The sequence below is a fragment of the Triturus cristatus genome, chromosome 8 (genome assembly GCF_964204655.1).
Source record: "Triturus cristatus chromosome 8, aTriCri1.1, whole genome shotgun sequence".
In the NCBI taxonomy this organism is placed as follows: domain Eukaryota; kingdom Metazoa; phylum Chordata; class Amphibia; order Caudata; family Salamandridae; genus Triturus; species Triturus cristatus.
In genome coordinates, this window is record NC_140591.1 from 1,110,703,031 (window position 1) to 1,110,721,294 (window position 18,264).

The window sequence follows — 18,264 nt, forward strand, 5'->3', positions numbered from 1 at the left end:
TTAAGTAGGCTTCTCACATTTTACTCTGTCGCAGTGGGCAGGTAAACCACACCTAAGCACTCATACCGACACTCATACCCTTACTTCATCAAGGTGCTTCTCTTGCCATAACCTATATACGTCTGCTCTCCATCCCTGAGGTATAGTGAGCCTACAGCATTATGGGGCTTAAATAGTATGCTAGGTGAGGTAGTTAATTGGACACATGTGTGCCCCTAATTGGAGCCATGGACGTATCCGGTGTCCTGGCCAAACCCATTGGAACCCATCTAGTGGGTGCCTGATCCTCGAGTTGTCAAGCAGAGTAACCAATCTGCGCTGAGGGCACACCCTTTATTCAGGAAATCTGGTGTCATCCTAAACGTTGCCTGACCGCACTTGAGTCGCGCGTCAGAACGTCTGGTAGCCAGCGTTAAAATCAAGTGAATCTGATGTACGGACCGGGTCCATGGAAACTCCTCTGGTAAATGCCTGACCCTCGCGTCAGCGTGTCAATCTAACAGGTTCTGCCGCGGTCCCCGCCTTTATCTAATGGAGAACGTTCCTGGCAGAGTCCTGATCACGTGAACAATGGTAATGCCCCCTCAAGAGTGTCATGTGCATGCACATGTGTGCACCCGATATCAAATATAGTGTGTTGACAATATCATGCGTACAACGTAAACGGTACAAAGGGGATAATTATCCATTTTTTTAATAGTACTGTTTGAGACGCATTATAAGAGAGGCTAGATATAAATGAATAAATGGGGCAGACCGTGTCTATACCCTAAAAGCTCACGGTATGGTAGAACAACAGCGGTTCTGGGTTTTTAAAAAAAACGTGTGTCATATCTGTTTTCAGGATGGGAAGAGATGTTAATACATACTGAGATACTACATGGCTAAAGTAAGACAGATCAACTTGTCGTTCTCCTGTCTATAAGCTATCTCTGTATGTGATCGATATTAAATTAGCGGTGTCAAGAACCCACTGTATTAGGATATGATGACAGATTGGGTGAGAAAGTGGTTGACTGCAGATTAGAAATGGGCATGAAATTGTTCAATATTTCATTTACCCATCTGCAACCAAGGTATTTCATCATTAAGTCAAAAGAACAATCCCCTTGGGAAACTGATCAAATGAAACCATGAATATTCACATCCACTCTCAAACAATATCCAGATCATACAATCTGACTCAGAGGTACAAAATTAAAGAGCTTAATAATCAAATCAAAAAGTGTGTTTCAATATAAAATTTATTAAAAATGGTATATATATACACAAACAATTAATCATAATAAAATCACATATTTTATAACAAAGTTACATAAGTAAGTGTTTCATTGAGTTCAAGACAAAAATCATGAATAAAAACAGATAAAAACAAACAACAGCGAGTGAGAAAAGGAGCAGGAAAAAATAATTTCCAATCAAGAAAACATCACAGTTATCAGACAGCAAAATAAATCAGAAAATCAAGGTGCACACTATTGGATCAGAAACATGTTTTCAAAATAATAACCATAAAGTGTTGCACTTGTCTCTAATCCGTGATGAAATCAAACAATCAAAGCATCGACGCGTTTCGGTGGGTCCGAGGATTTTTATGACCCCCACCTTCTTCAGGAAAGAAAGAGAATCTTCCACACTCGTATTTTACATTTTTTTTTCTCCAGATAGGAACACTGTCCTGATCTGATACAGTTCCCAACATTTTTGTTGCCTTCTCCTACAAACACAACTTAGTCCAGACAGGAAGCCATAGCCCTTTAATTTTTAGCCAACGGGTCCCCTCTTACTAGGTCACCCTAATATCAACCCGAAATAGACCAAAAAGGTGAGCATCCCAATTTTGTAAGAAGTTTCAAGCTGATAACCCTTCTTGGGTTATATCAGAAGGAGGGAAAATCTAATCTCACTCCGCTCACTTCATTAAGAAACAGGCATATATGTCCTGCTGGTTAGTAGGATCCTCCAATGGGGTTCTGGCACGGGGTACTCTGCCTCCGTAAGCGTGACGTCCATTAAGTCCTGAGTCCCATGTACGCAGTGAAAGACCCATCGTTGACTTTTGATGTGAAGGATTTTGTGGATATCTGGGCTAGCTCTCCTGATCAATTCAAGAACCTCCCATCTGAGATCTGTGTCTTTGTGGTTGTTTTCCAAGTAATGTCTAGTCAATTTTGTGTTTGTCTTTTTGGATCTGATCTTGCTCCTGTAGTCTCCAATGCGAACTTTGATCTTTCTCGTAGTCATTCCCACGTACATTAGGTCACAGTGACATTTGAGCAGATAGATGACATTTTCAGTATTGCAATTGCTAAAGTTTCTGAGAGCCCATGGTATTTTGGTTTGTATGTCCACCTCTTTAGTTATGCTCATGAGGGGACATGCTACGCATCCCCCGCATGGGTAGTGTCCTAGCGGTGGCTGTATGCCCCATTAGGTGGTTTGTTCTTGAGTTTTAGGTGTTGGTGTCTTGACGTGAACCAGTTTGTCCCTTATGCTTGTATTCCGCTTGAAAGCGAAAAGGGGCAGTTCCCAGAGTTTCGTCTTGGCGTCCCTTCTTTTTAACCTGTTTATCTCGGATCTATCTTCCATAATTGACAAGGTTAACTCCCACCCGCCCCAACTGGATGGAAGCCGCATCAGCAATCTGTTATACGCTGACGACCTTGTGCTACTGAGCCACACAAAGGTAGGCCTGCAGAGGCTTCTTGACGAACTCCTTCCCTACACACTTGACAATGCTCTTGAATTGAATCTGTCAAAAACAAAAATAATTCATTTCAGCAAACAGAAACAGTGGAAAAGCAGGTGGTTTTTCAACAATAAAAGCATTGATACAGTGCCACACTATAAATATTTGGAAATTTTCCTTGACCCCAGAAGTTCCTTCGTCAAACAAAAAGACGCTGTCAAGGCTAAAGCATTGTTGCTTGAGGTTGTGAAACATTTACTAGGGCCAAGCCTAACTCCTCTGCTCAAGGTGATGAAGGCCAAGATCACTAATTCCTTATCATACGGACACAAGATTATGATGGGCTCAACAAACACCTTATTAAATAAATCAACCACCAGAATCTTTAAGCGAGCATGGCGACTGCCGAGGTCTTCTTCTCCAAAGGGGATAATGGACGGAGTGTTGAACAATGCAAGCACTCACCCCTAGTCAACTGATCTGGTTTTTCCAGTTCAGGGAGGACCTAGCCTGGCAGTTCAAGCTGGACTGTTCCTATTGGGCACAGGGTCAAGACTGATTTGCATATGGCTGGGTCCAAACTGGAATGGCATGGTGAGCAAAAAAACAATGGATTTAGGCCCAGATCTCTGTACTGGGGTGAATGTATGACATTGTTCTGCATTCTGTCCATCAGTAGTTCTTTTTGCATTTGTCACCCCGAGTGTGACAGGTATGCTCAGACGTGAGTCCCGTGCTCTCCATGCCACTGGAATCGAGCTATCCTGGCTGAAGAGGGGTGAAACCCCGAAACTGGTCCTAGGATGCTTGTTTCCAGTTCAGGGAGGACCTGGCCTGGCAGTTCGGGCTGGACTGTTCCTATTGGGCACAGGGTCAAGACTGATTTGCATATGGCTGGGTCCAAACTGGAATGGCATGGTGAGCAAAAAAACTATGGATTTAGGCCTCGATCTCTGTAGTGGGGTGAATGTATGACATTGTTCTGCATTCTGTCCATCAATAGTTCTTTTTGCAGAGGTCTTCTTCTCCGGCACAAGTCAGATTAGAACTCGGCCTGTTAGATCACAACGGCGTCGAGGCCGGTGCTTTTATCAAGCTCTGCAATAGACTGCGCAACTTCTGTGATGGCAGCCTTGAGTCCAAACTCTGGAATGAAATATCAATCAGCGCATTTAGCCAAAAATATCGGCAACACTTGGCCCGCTCCCTACAGCTACTCTGAGTCACGGAATATTGGGGAACAAACCCACCACAACAGACTTTTAAGACCGTAATCAAGCGAAGCGTTCGGCTCTGGTCTTTCCACTCCGACAAGGCAAAATTATCCAGAAGAAAACATGCCTGGGCCGTTGTCTCCGATTATAAACTAGGGGTTGAGTCATCCTACTTATCAAGCACATACTCCCTCTTTTGGAAGGTTAAGTTCATGGCCCTAAGGCTAGGCGAGTGGCCCTTTTTAAAGTATTTGCCGCAATGGCGGCGCCTCAGTCTCAACATCGAATGCAGGGAATGCGGCTACCACTCCGAAAGCTTGGAGCACATAGCCAGCGCATGCCCAGCTTTGCTAAATGACAGAAGGACTTTATTGCGAGCTGAGTGAAACAAACTAGGAGCTCGCACATGTCGCCAGGCCATAATAGCAGCTATGAACCAAAAAAATACAAAGATGAACATTCAGTTCACCAAATTTGTCATCAAAGCTGCTAAAGTGCTGGGGAAAGAGAAGGCAGCAATTCTTTCGCCGGTTGGCCTTGTCATCTCTTTGTAATAAAAACTCTAGCGGCCACTGGCTCCCTCCGCCAGGCAGACATGGACACTGTTTTCAGAATTTTAAAACCAGCTGTCATATTTATTTTTCCGTTTTTCTAGATTTTCTTAAACTCACTCCGTGACAGTTATGTTATTTAATGAGCCTGAGCCGTAAAAGACAAATGCACATTCAGACAATTTTTAATTTCAACCCACTTTTATCGCAAGATCATTGCACTGTTCCTGCACTAACTAGGGTTCTTTTTTGCTTCCTTTTAAATCTTTGTATATGTATTCATGGGTCACATGGTTTCAATATTTTGTTATGGTTTTTAGTAATCAAACAATAAATTTGAACTTAACAGTGTTTCTTTGTATCATTGATGATGTGCCAATGTTTGCGTACGATGTTTTGCACTTTGTTGGATATAGAGGTGTATGTAGGGACACATACCAATCTCTCATTTTCTTTCTTCTCCTGTGTCTCTAGTAGAGCCTCCTGATTGTTATTCCGGGCTCTGTTCTTTGCCCTTCTAACCATTATCTTAGGATAATGTCGTGTCAGCAGTTTGTTCTCATGTACCTCAGCTTGTTCGTCATCGGTTTCGATGTTTGAGCAATTCCTTCGAATCCTGAGGAATTGCCCGACCAGAAGATTCTGGCGTAGTGATTTTGGATGGAAGCTCTCAAAGAGCAATAGACTGTTTTTGTCCATACTTTTGTTATGGACTTTCGTTGTGACTCCGTCCGCAGTCATTCTGATTACCAGATCTAAAAAGATTGCCTCTTCTTTATCAATCGTGTGTGTAAACTTCAGATGCTCATCTCTTGAGTTGACCCATTGTAGAGAGGCCTCTGCTTTTTCAAGGCTGCAGTGCCAGACGATAATGACGTCGTCGATATATCGCCACCAGATTTTTATCTGCCCCGCATAGGGGTTATCGTGATGAAAGATGTGGTCCAGTTCGATTTGGTGTACATATAGGCACGCCATGCTGGGAGCAAAGGTGCCCCCGATGGACGTGCCTCTGATCTGGTGGTAAATGGTATCCTCATATTCGAAGAAGTTCTCCGTGAGGGCTATGTCCGCACTCTCCATAATAAAGTGTTTTGGTGTCATGTATTCCCAGTCCTTTTCCGATAGAATATGTTCCACCACATTAAGGGTACATCTCTGGGGTATACTAGTGTAAAGCACCTCGATGTCCATCGTGATGAAAAGATCTTCAGCTGGGTTGATCTCTGATCCCTGAGAAGGCATAGGACATCTTTAGTGTCTCTTAAGTATGAGGTGGATGCTTGTACGATGGGTATGAGAAACCAGTAGCAAAATTGGGGTAGAGGCTCAAGTGCTGAGCCCATACCTGACACTATTAATGGTAGCATTCTGTGCTTGTGGATCTTGGGATGAGTGTAGAATCTGGATCTGCGTGGGTTATCACACACCAAAAAGTCAGCTTCGTGTTTGGTAATTCAGTCATTAAGAAGGGCCTCATCCACTAGTGTGGGATCGGTCTGGAGGACTTCATAGCTGTCCTCATCTGATAGTCGTCGGAGGCATTCTTCATGATACATGCATTTATCCATTACCATGATAGCCCCGCCTTTATCCACTGGTTTTATGATAAGTCCGACGTTTTCCTTCAGATCTGCGAGTGCTTTTCTTTCACCTCTCTTCAGGTTCTGAAAACCTTTGTTGTTTTGGCAGTCAATCGTTTCAATTTCATAACGAACCGCTTGTTCAAAAGCAAGCATGTGGCAGGGAATGGACTGTGTGGGTGGCACAAAAGTAGATTTTTTCCTAAGTCATGTGTTGGCGGGGTCTTTTGGTTCGGGTCCTGATTTTTCAAAAAAGCTTTTGAGCTTAATTTTCCTGAAGAACTGGGCCAGTTCCATATGTAGGGCGAAAAGATCATTCCTTGGTGTGGGTACAAACCCCAGCCCTTTCGAACGAACAGACTCTTCGTCTGGTAAAAGCACGTGACTACTCACATTACCTATATTGGTGGTTCCCTGCTCGTGGTCGGTCCCCGTTCTTTCCTTTTGCTCCGTGTGACCACCACATTTGGTGTCTGGTCCTCCCAGTGTACCCTGGTGTGTTGTCTTGGCTGTTTTTGTCTTGCTCTTCCACGTTCTCTGCCCCTGTATAAAAAAGTTAGCTGTCCATGTCGAAATGGGAATGCCAGAGGGCAGTATGTTTGCTTCCAGTAGCCAAAAGGGGGCATCGGAGGATGCATGGGTTGTTGTTGGAAATTCAGCAATTGTCTTCCTTGGGGGCCTCCTGTGCTTTCATCGCTACTGCTGTCGCTGCCACTCCTCTCTTTTCCGGAACTGAATGTCCAGTTCTGTGGTGTCGGTCTGAAACATTGTTGTCTTCTTCCCATGGGTTGTGGAGGTTGTTTCTCGTAATATTCGTCTGTGATGTACGGGTACGTAGTTTCACAGCTGATTTTCTGTACGTCTGTTTTAAGTTTCGTTGTCTTAGATTGTGTGAGATATTCTTTATACTGTGTGTGGTCGCTGTTGATCTCCTCGAGTTTCTCTTTGAACACTGAGATGTGCACAAATGTCATACATTTGCTCTCGCTCTGTTGGATCTCAACAAGTAGGGCATCGGCTAGTTGTCTAGCCGTGTTGATGATCAGCACGAGCCAATCCTTGGTACATTTTAGGTTGGAGGCTTGCTGACTCCAAGCTCCCGTGCGTCTCCCCTTCCTCCCCCCCCACCCCCCCCCCCGGTATCTGCTAGGGTTAGTGTGCTACAACATTTGGAAATTTCTAACGTCTTACGCCACAAAAAAATAATGTTTTCACCAATATCTCGGTCAGTTGTATAATAATCCTTATGTACATTGCGAGTAAATCCTTTGAAAATAAAAATAAAAAATAAGGCTAAGAGAGTATTTATTGCACAAAAACAGGGAAAAAATTACTTTTTGAGGTTTTTTGATCTTAATATCCACACATATCAAAAACTCCACATGCAAAAAAAGTGTAGGTCGAGGTATCCTTTACCTGGGTATCTCCGTCATCCACGTGTTTAAAGGAGTTCTCTTGAGCTGCATGTAGAGCCTGGCCGGACTTTAGTATATGTGCTTCTGGGCCTTGAGAAGGAATCCCACATCTCAACTCGCTGTCAGTTTTTACTGCCAAAAACCGTGGCAGCGGCAAGTCTTTAAGAGACAAACAAAAAAAAGTGCATCAGTTATTTGTTTATTCTGGCATTAAAAATAAACATTGCATTGCAGTACTGAATCAGAAATTAAAACTCATTATACTTAGTGTAGCACTAAGTAGTCTCCAGTCCCTCCTCAGTGGAATGAGGACCATTAGTGTGGTGTTTTTTTAATAAAAGGACGGTCGTGACAAAGGTGACAGAGCCCACGTTGCTCAATTGGAGAGGCTTCCTTTTTCCTGAATGGTGGAAAATACTTTCATACAAATAGGGGTCCTCTAGATCTTTTGGAAAGAACACAACAAACTCTACCTTAAACTGGATTTAAATATTCAAAGAACGGTATCACCTCCACCTAAATAAATACAGAGTCAGTGTCAATGTGTGCCATATATTTTATTTAGGTTTTACACAAATGGTTGATGTCTGCTCTCTTGTGGAGTGAAAGATTAAGGAATCCATTTCAGGGAATGAGTTCCATCTTGGCTTTCTGAAATAAACCAAGGTCTCCGGCATACATCATTCACTCAAGCAATTTCTCTTTTCAAAGCCCCAGTGGAGTCTCGTTAGGTCCGTCAGTGTGTGGCTGCTAACTTTGTGTTAAGTCCTTCTATTCTGGTTATCCAAATACTGGTCTCAGCAGCTTCACATGCAGATTTTACCGTGCCTTAGCAGAAGAAGCATTGTGTGAAACAGTGCACAGAACTAAGAGGGTGACTATGAAGGTGACATGAAGGTGAGTTTGTTACTACCATCCATCACCAGTTCTTATAATGATTAAGGACCTGCAACACGACAGGAGCAAGGGTCAATGTAAGAGGTAAACAATTGTCTTACCCTGATTGGTCTGCTGATAAGAAAGCTTTGGACAGGTCACCTCACCCACCAATTGTTATGGCAGGCTTCATCATCGGTGGCCTATCCATGCCAAGGTAGGTCTATACCACCATGGTGTACTTTGCTGCTCGTCTGAAGTCTGCTGAATTATGCTGGATATAGCAGGGATCCAGATTTCTGGATCAAAAATATCTCAGGGTATACCTTTCAGGTATTCATTGTAATAGGTGGCTACCCTAGATGTGGTTAAAACAGTTAGTTATGGATGTTAGAGGAATTACACTGACTCACTTATCCCATCTATTTCTTGCCAATAATTTTGGCTTTACTCCATGCCCATATGGATCATCAGCCTCTGTCAGGGCTTTACTCACGTTAGCATCCCCATCTATTAAACATTCATCCCTTGCATCACACCAAGGAATACAAAGTTTGGATTCAACTAATTGATTTTGGTCTCTACCCTAATTTTGGGTTACTTTTGTGCCCTGAATATGATGAAGGGGCACTACCCGGTCATCACATGCTCATCAAGGGTATGGAGCCCCCATGCACTTATAGGTCCCTCATCAACCCGTTCATACCCAATCATCATGTCCGCAAAGTGTAATATCCTCTTTGATAATTCCTACATTCAGGCAATGTTCTAGCCTGCATAGATTCTTGAGCTTCAATGTATGTTACATTTACCCAAGCCACCACAGTTAACAAGATTACTTATGAATGTGTTTAATAAGTGTATAACTCTTCTGTGCTATTATAAAATTACAGAATTACATTGTGCGCCAAATCTTGTAGACTGGGGTGGGAGGTGATAAGGCCTGGCAGGCCTAGATGCTAGTTGCTCTTCCCTGCGCTCCTGGCTCCAATGTAAAAACTTTGCTAATTCTCAGTGCTGAAGGGGCTAATCCAAGTCCTGGAAGCCCTCCTGCAGTCCTTGTAACATGGGGCCCCTCCGGGGCCAAAGACTTACTGTTTTTGTTGTGGGCACCAGATCTTGAGGGTGGTCATGGAGGAGTGGAAAGGTGACACCAAGATGGCAGACACAGCTTCCACGGAACAGCAAGTGTCTGTAACCCCAAACTGGAAGCCTAATTAGCAGAGCCAGCTCTGGCTGCGGAGCTCAAGAGATGCCTCCTAGTACAAAGCAAATGCCGGGTTGAGAAGTGGAAGCCCAACGGACAACCCATGTTTACAATGGAGGCCTTGCCCCAAACGACAACGGGTGAGTGCCCAAGTAGACTGCAGAGTAGACAGTCGATCTCCTGCCCTTTGCCGCAGCGGCACTGGGACACTGCTGTAACTGGCTTACTTTGTTTCTTCCCCACGTGGCCTCCGGGGACATATTTTGGCCTATCGAGCTCTGGGGGTGGATGCTCCTGGGCTGGGGGTGATTCTGAGATCCGCACCTGGCCCATATGAAATACGCCATGGGACTTGACTCTGCCACCCCTCCCAGTCTGTTTGTTGCATGTCCCTAGAGCTCAGCATGGAGCATGCCTTCTTCTGAATTCAGTGGACATCCCCCAGTTTGAGGTAACATCAGGCAACTAGTGGCCGACTGCCCTACTTACCTGGACCTCGGGCAGGCCTAAATGGCCTTCAGCACTGATCTTTGGATCTCCTTCAGCTGGCATACCATGGATCGCCCTCAGCTGGCAACCATCAAGTCCTAGTGGCACTAGCGGGATGGGTGCAAATGGCTGGAGGGGCTCCCGCAAATTTGCTAACCTGGCACTGATCTTAGCTAAGAGAAACATTACCATGAAGTGGAATGCCAATAGATCGCCCTCAGTAATGGACTGGTACAATGAGGTGCTCAGATGGGGTAAAGCGGAGGGAACGGAACTTAAGCGGGAGGAGCACAGGGGGCTGCGAAAGATACCCATTTCACTGGAATGGAACACCATGTTGGAAGAATTTGCGGCCCTAGATCTGCAGACGTAGAAGCGGGACACACACATAAGTGCACAGGGATGGGCCACAATGGTGGGAGGAAGCCAACACGAGATGATGTAAATGTTGCATGTATTGTTCACGACTGGGAATATAAATGGGCCAATATGCATAATTGAATTGTACTGTGTCGGTGACCGATGAGCATGTATACTAGAGCTCGAGTGAGTCCGGGGAGAGAGAGAGAATTCTTTGTTTGACTTATTATTGTTGATAATGTAAGGTAAGAGATGATAACCACTGCTTATGGAGGGGCTCTTCTCCACTGCTTCTAGACAAACTCTGGTGACTTTGGGGAGGTTACGTCTCATCTCCTCCTACTACTGGTTTTCACGAAGGACCATGCATTGACACGCCTGGATTCATACTAGCCTACCCTCCACCCTACTGAACACTGTAAACAATCCTGCCAGTGCCCGAGGCCATGAGATGGGACAAACCCAGCGCCTCACAAGCACAAAGTAAGATTCATTGATAAATTCACGGTCCTGACATCGGGACCCCAGGACAACTCTAAAAACAATGATTGATCTTCACAACCCCCCCAGACAGACAAAGATGGGACTATCCTTCAGGCACCTCACTCTGCACTTGAATCCAAAACCAGAGAGGTGAGCATTGAGGTCTCTCTCTAGCGTCAAGATTGCCGCGGTGTAGCTGACAGGGATTATATCACAGGACTGAAATGTACAGTGCAGGAACTTACATCCACAGTTTCCTGCCTATCAGCAACATTGAAGAGATTGGAAGACTGCATGGAGGATGCAGAACATAGGGCATGACGCTGCTATCTCTACTTTGTAGGGTTCCCTGAGAAGGTTATAGTCTGCACCGGACAGCTTCCTAAAACCATGGATCAAAATATGTATGCCCACTGATCGGCTCTCCACCTGTTTCATCATTGAACGGACACACAAGTCCCTGGCACAGAGACCTCTACCTGGGGCCCCTACAGACCACCTAATTTCAAAGACACCGAAGAATAAAGACAAAGATGTGATTATTCATAATGCATGCAGACTCAGTGAGCTATAATTTCAATCACATCTCATCACAATTTTCCCTGATTATACCCGCCAAGTACAGCAATTGTGGAAATCATATGACAAGGTTGAGCAGGACCTCAGGGACCTCAAACTCCAATATATGCTCATGTTCCCAACAAAACTTAAAGTGATCCATGATTCCAAATCCTTTTTCTTTGACACCCAACAGACTGTGGGACTGGGCGACAGAGCAATGGCCCCTTTGAAACAAGTAGACTCTTGTCTGGGGGCTTGTGGTATCACAACAAAACTAGAGACAGGTGAGGAATTAGAGAAGTCACAGAAAGTCCCGCAGATGGCAATAACTAGCTTTGAGAACACAATTTTCCTTGGACTCTGAGGGTACATATCCAGGCCATGCTCACTGTCCAGCTCTTGACTTGCCGCAGAGACGATCACCTCTCCGGAGCACAGACCCGGAGGCACCAATGGAAACGAGAACTGATATACTGTCTGTTACAACCTGATATCTCTAACCCATCAGCAAAAAAGTGCTTTTTTTATGATGTTCCTGCACTGGTCACATTGGGAGATTCTAGCTGAACTCACATCTAGTTTTTGTTGAGAGGGCGACAGATGCTTATGGGTGGAAGTGGCAGGTCAAGGGTTGTTGGAGGTGGGTTATTCAGTTTACCCTTTTGGGCCTTCAGTTCTCATATGTTGTTGGTTTTGTTATTTGTACTTTCTTGCACAACATGACAGCTGCTATTTACTGGCAATCCATAGCCAGGCTCCAGACATTCTATTGGGACCCCAGCTACTGTCCCACAAGCCCACATTTGAAACTTGATGCCTGCCCCCTACTGCCATGTATGCATATATACTTATGACATGGAACGTAAATGGCCTTGATGACTGTATTTAGGGCAGAGCGGTCCTTTGATTTGCAAAATGACATTCCCTAGCTGCTTTGCTGCTGCAAGAGACCCATTTGATAGGCAACAACTGTTCCCTCCTTGCTCGGTATGGCCGTGACAAGGTCTATGATGCCCAACATATGAGGGGATTCAGATGGGAGGTGAGCCTTCTCTGCAGGATGCTCCCTTTTATCGGATCCCGCGTGACATCAAACTCCCAGACTTGTAATTTACTCAGTGCCTACGTACCCCCCTTTCCTGACTAAGAATATACTAGAAGGGATTAAAGAAGTGGTGCTGCAATTACTTCAGGGAATCACCATTTTAGAAGGCTTTGATGACATTATGACTTCAGAGGTGGACTCTAGCAGATCTGGGAACATGGGAGGTAAACACAGGGGACGGATAAGGAATTGGGTTGAGTGTCTAGGCTTATGTGTTGCATGGAGGGTATGTAACCCCCACCCCCTAGCATATACCTATCTGTTAGTTGCACATAAATCAATGTCATGTATCGACTTGATATTACTCCCTGCCACAGATCTCACGCACACGACTGGTTGCTTTATTTTACCTCATGATATTTCCAACCATGCTCCTGTAACACTGTGTTCTCTCTCTCATTCACACATTTTCTCGACCAGGAACTACAGCCCTACTTTGTTCTTAGCAAAGGTACAGTGGCCTCATCTGGCATGTTGGGGGTGGCCGTGAAGGCCGCGCTATGGGGAATAGCTAGATCCTATTTAAGAGGTAAAGAGAGAGAGAAATATCAGCTGATAACTAACCTAGAGACCAGCATTATGGCCCTAGAGTGTTGTAACCAATGTTAGTGGATTGAGGAGGTGCAATACCACCTTGTCCTTGAGAGGGGGTCTCTTGAAGAGGGTCACCAGTGTTGTATGAGCTAGACGAGAAGAGTGCATGAATGAGGAGGCAAATCGTGCAAATCTGTACAAATGGCGGATGGCAAAATAAGTGACTTCCCCATTAGGTTCATGCCGTATAGATGACCATGGTGAGAAACTCAATATGGCAATATTGCTACTGCCTTTGCAGATTACTACCCCTCTCTTTATGGAGTGCAAGAGCACCCACATAGGAAAGCCTCCACCCTGCTCATCCGGGACCTCAATTTACCACAGTTGTGCTTGAGCTACCTTCTTGAGCTTGACCACCCTCTCACACAGGAAGAAACTGAAACTGCTCTTAAAGACATAAACTCCAGAAAAACTCACGGCACAGACAGCTACTATGCTGAATACTATTGCCGCTTTTAATCACTCTTACTACCCTCCTTCTAGACATATATCAAGAAGTATTCACAAAATGCCACTATCCCCCGGAACTTGACTTAACAACCATTGTGGTTCTACCAAAACCAGGCCATTCTCCTGCTTACTGTGCTTCCTATCAGCTGATATCTCTCATTAAACAGAGATCAAAATTTACTCTAAGGTCCTGGTGAATAGACTCCTAAGAGTATTACCACATTTGGTCCACCCAGACCAATGCCTTGGATGCCACATCACAGCACTAGACACTGTCCAAAGGACCCTTGCACGTCTATCTAACCTGAAAGATCACAGAGCTTTAATCCTTGTAGATTTCAGGAAGGCTTTTGTGTCCTTTGACTGGTCTTTCCTCGTGAGAGTACTGGAAAAAATTGTGTTTGGGCCTAGGTTAAAGTTGAACTTTCGGAATCTATACTCGCACCCAAGTTCAAGTTAATGGCACTCTCTCTTCTCAATTTCCGATTAGTCAAGGCACCTGAAAGTTGTTTGAGAAGATCTGTTCCTTTTTGTGATTAAACCAAACTTCTTGTTTGGTGTTTGCGAAATGTGTCCAGTCGCCGTAAGACGGAAAGATAGGTATGGCGAACATCTGACCATATTACTGGGCGGCACACAGGTTAGTGATTAATGACTGTTTGAGAAGTGGATGGCATCACCCTGGTTTTCGAATGGAAGTGACACTGATGCGACAGTAATAATATTTAGAATTGCTTAATGGGGATCCTATACTACAAACCCTCCCAGACATGACCAGAGGTGTCCTACATGCATGGCAATCTGCATTGGAATGGATCAGAGGAATACACTTGAAACGTCCCTATGGAGAGGCAGATGGCTGCAACATATGGCATTACTTGAAGGATTCAATAGATAGGACCATATTGGCATTTCCACGGTAGGGTACATTTGACAGGGCACCCATCTAAAATACTTCCAAGACCTGCAAACTGAATTATTTGTAAAAATCGCAACTCTACTGTTATTTACAGTTGTGTCTCACTCTTCAATCCCATTGAGAAGTCCTTAGTGATATACTCGATTTTAAACTACTTGAAACAAAGATCCTTATGGGATCCATAGGAAAAGGGGGTTTCTGCTGGATCTACAAGACCCTACTGATTGAATCTCTCTGTACCTCTTTGAGACTTTAAGGGCATGCTGGGAAGGTTGGTTGGGAGCACTTAATTGGAGAGACACTTGCCTGTCCCCTAGGGTATTGGTCACCTCCTCAAGACTTAAGCTCATCCAACTTAAGTACCTCCACATGGCCTACATCATGCCCATGACATTGTGGTGAGCCAACAAACTAATTGCACCTGTTTCCGTTGCACTGAGAAATGGGCAAATGTTTCCCATGAAGTGGGCCCTTCTCTGGAGTAGTGGCGTAGCGTGAGTTGCCATCACCCGGGCCAAGGCTAGTATTATGTCCCCTAACCCGTTGACTGCTAGCACTTCCTGGCGCAAAATTTTAAAAGAAAAAAAATCAGTAGTACAATTTTTTTTTTTTTTTTTAAATGTGCACCCCCCTAAGAATTTTGCACCCGGGGCAGTCTCCCCTGTGCTCCTCCCACACTACACCACTGAAGCTTGCACCACCTATTGACCCTGCCAGTTCTGCCAATGGAAGTACAAACACAAGTACTAACCATCACACTCCTGCAAGTGTGACAATTCAGACTATTCCAGGCCCCCAAAGCCATGATACTATTGGTATGAGCGGCAGGTATTTTTCTTTTTTAATGGATATTGACTTATTAAACACATGGTGTGCTCATCTCATAATCAGACAGATTGTGGTGGGCTATCACTGGATTCAGTGCTGACAATTAAGTGCCAGTGTCGAGCACCGGAAACCACCGGCTCAAATTAAGCACTGTTCCCATGTGGTATGGGAATGTCCTCTCATAGTGCAGTATTGGCAAGATGGGTTTGCTTCTCTTTCCCAGGTGCGTGGAAAACCGGTGGATCCCATCTCCACGTATTGCATTGTTGGGCACTGTAGATGACTTTGGGGGAACCAGAGGGAATCGCACCCTGATAGGGATTAGAACTGTGCTCACCAAAAGGGACATAGCTAAACATTGGAACTCTCTGTCCCTTCCATCTTTGTCCAGTTGGCGAGCAGCAAAGGATTGGTGCGCAAAGCAAGACAAACTAATCTACCTATCCAGGGACTGTCCTTAGAAACATAAGAATGTTAGGGGGAAATTGTGGCCACATCATTGTTTATGCTGATGAGTACCTGGGTTTACCTAGACTGCACCATTATGAAGCTACACCTTTATTATAATGGTCGTGTGTCGAATGAGGTGTCACTGAATGTTTTTAAAATAATACAATTTAAATGTAAAAACAATTCACTCGAGCATTTACTTCTTCTATGACTGATAATTAGTGACTGATCAGCCACTTTGCAGTCACTGTTTTTATTTTTATTTTCCACAACTAACCAGTGTTTTTAAAGTTACTTCCCTTGCTCGTATTTTCCACCTGAATGAAATTGTTGAAACTCTCTTCTTGAAAATTGAACTTGAGTATGAGGAATATTCTAATACAAAAAAAGGGAAACTTGATGATGAGGTCGGGAGTATTAAATTGAAATGACAGCTGGAAATGGAAACTGATTTATAAAACAAAAAATGGATTAAGATTTATTCTGTCTCTTAAGCTTCCAACTGTGCCGGTAATTTGAGATGAATAAAACTTTTTACTTCCTGGCTTTTGTATTATACTATAGCACTCTGAATAAATTAAAACTAACTACTCCTTTGGATTCTCCACGCCATACTGGCTCACTAAAAGCAGATTGACCCCAGAGGTTTTAGCGTTGTCCGGATTTTAAATCTTATCGGCAATGTATATGTCACTACCTGAGTCAGGAAGTTCTGTTAAGCTAATTTGTTAAACTGCTCTACTAGGATTTTTGAATTGGTCCTGTTAAGCATCTGTAGTGATACAGAAATGTATTTTCATAACCATGTTTGAAGCATGTTCCTTGAGCAAAAAAATTGGAAAAGTGTCTTTTCTCCACCTTATGTAGATGGCTTGAGGTAACTGAACAGAGTGGGACAGTCTGAATTTTTCTATCGCAGGAGAATTAATGCAGTCTCAGAAAGATAATAGTGATTAATGGTGTACTACTTACTGCACTGAATAATTTCCAGATCTCTTTGCCATATAATTTACTAGTTGTATATTAAATGATGATGCTACGTTATCTCGTTGTGAAATAAAAGATTTTAACATTGTTTGTGTTTATAACCTGAATAGTATATTACCTTCGTATTCCTTTGGTACTTTCTTTGCAATATTTATAGTAATAAAACATGTGTTTAGCATCTGTAACTACATAAAAAATAAAGGTGGAGTCCTGCCCCTTTTCTTGTGTGACTCTTCCAGGTACAGAGTACAAAGGTAAACATGCAAAATAGTGTCACTCAACATGACTTTAATTAACAAATGCCCGTCTTTTAGGATGAAAAACACTTACAAACAAGCATTGGCATAGCCAATAGGTTTCGCCTTTGGGACCTTATAAGTGTTTGGTTATCCAGCACAATATCCTTGGTGCAACGATATCAACTGTTGCATGGCTAAACACTTATGAGGTCCCAAAGGCGAGACCTATTGGATATGCCAATGCTTGTTAACTGTAGCCACCCTGCACACCATTGCGGTGCGGATGCTCGACAGCGTCGCTAAAACTATTTGCAAAGCCGACAGGGTATAAAGGCGAGACCTGTTGGCTTTGCCAATGCTTGTGTTATATCGCCAACAAAAAAGCACACAAAAGTATTCACCCTACTATGAAAGCAGTACCGGATGACGTGACTTTACATATGTTATTGGGTTTCTTTTGTTTAATGATCAAAGTCTATGCGCAGACAACCCTTGGTGGTGAAAGCAATTCGATTGTATGCTTTTAAAACGTATATTTTATACTTGCTAAAGAAACATGCATACATTCAAGAAGACACAATAAGATACTACCTCTTCCTGCAGAGGGCAGCAGACTGCAGAAGGAGATGGTTTTGTTATGGTCCCGTGAAGCCCACTTGTCCTGGCCATTGCAGTGGCTAGTGGGAAACAGGAGGTGGGCATGGAAGGTCACGGGCAGAGCCAAGGGTCGGCTTGGCTCTAAGAGCCCTGAAATAGTTGGCATATACATAATGCAACAAACATCCCGAAAGAATATGTAAAGTCTCGTCAAAATAAGAAAAAGTGTACTTCTTTAGAACACGAAGGAAGTGTTTCACTTTAGCACATCAGATTACACATTACAGAATCTTGAAAACATTCCTGTTCCCCAGCCCTGAACATTAGTCAGTTAAGAGGCAAGTCAGTTGTTATCTAAACTGTATTTGTACGCTAGTTTCTTTTTAATTTTGGATTAACATTATAGCCCATTAAATCAAGCACACGATGCTTTTGTACATCAGCATCCTAAACGCGTACATTTAAAGGTGTTGTCATTTGTGTTATCAATGAAAAAGGAGGCTCAGTGAAATACAATATTAGCCTAGGATCACAGTTTGGTCAAGCTGGGAGCCAGGATTGATTCTAGCTCTCAGGTTTCACGTTATGCAATACAGCTACTAAAGAAGTATCCTTTTCTCTCCTTTTTAACGTCAAAGGTTTATGCTGAGTTTTTTCATTCTTG

General features: G+C 43.7%; 1 protein-coding gene across 4 annotated transcripts in view; it reads right to left on the reverse strand.

Moving 5' to 3' along the window:
* REPS2 (RALBP1 associated Eps domain containing 2) overlaps positions 1-18,264 on the reverse strand; it is an 856,334-nt gene that overhangs the window by 537,055 nt on the left and 301,015 nt on the right. For all 4 annotated transcript variants that reach the window (XM_085622671.1, XM_085622668.1, XM_085622669.1 and 1 more), the window contains one exon: positions 7,454-7,611. In XM_085622671.1, the coding sequence (XP_085478797.1) occupies positions 7,454-7,611 (158 nt within the window). The remainder of the gene's footprint in view (positions 1-7,453; positions 7,612-18,264) is intronic.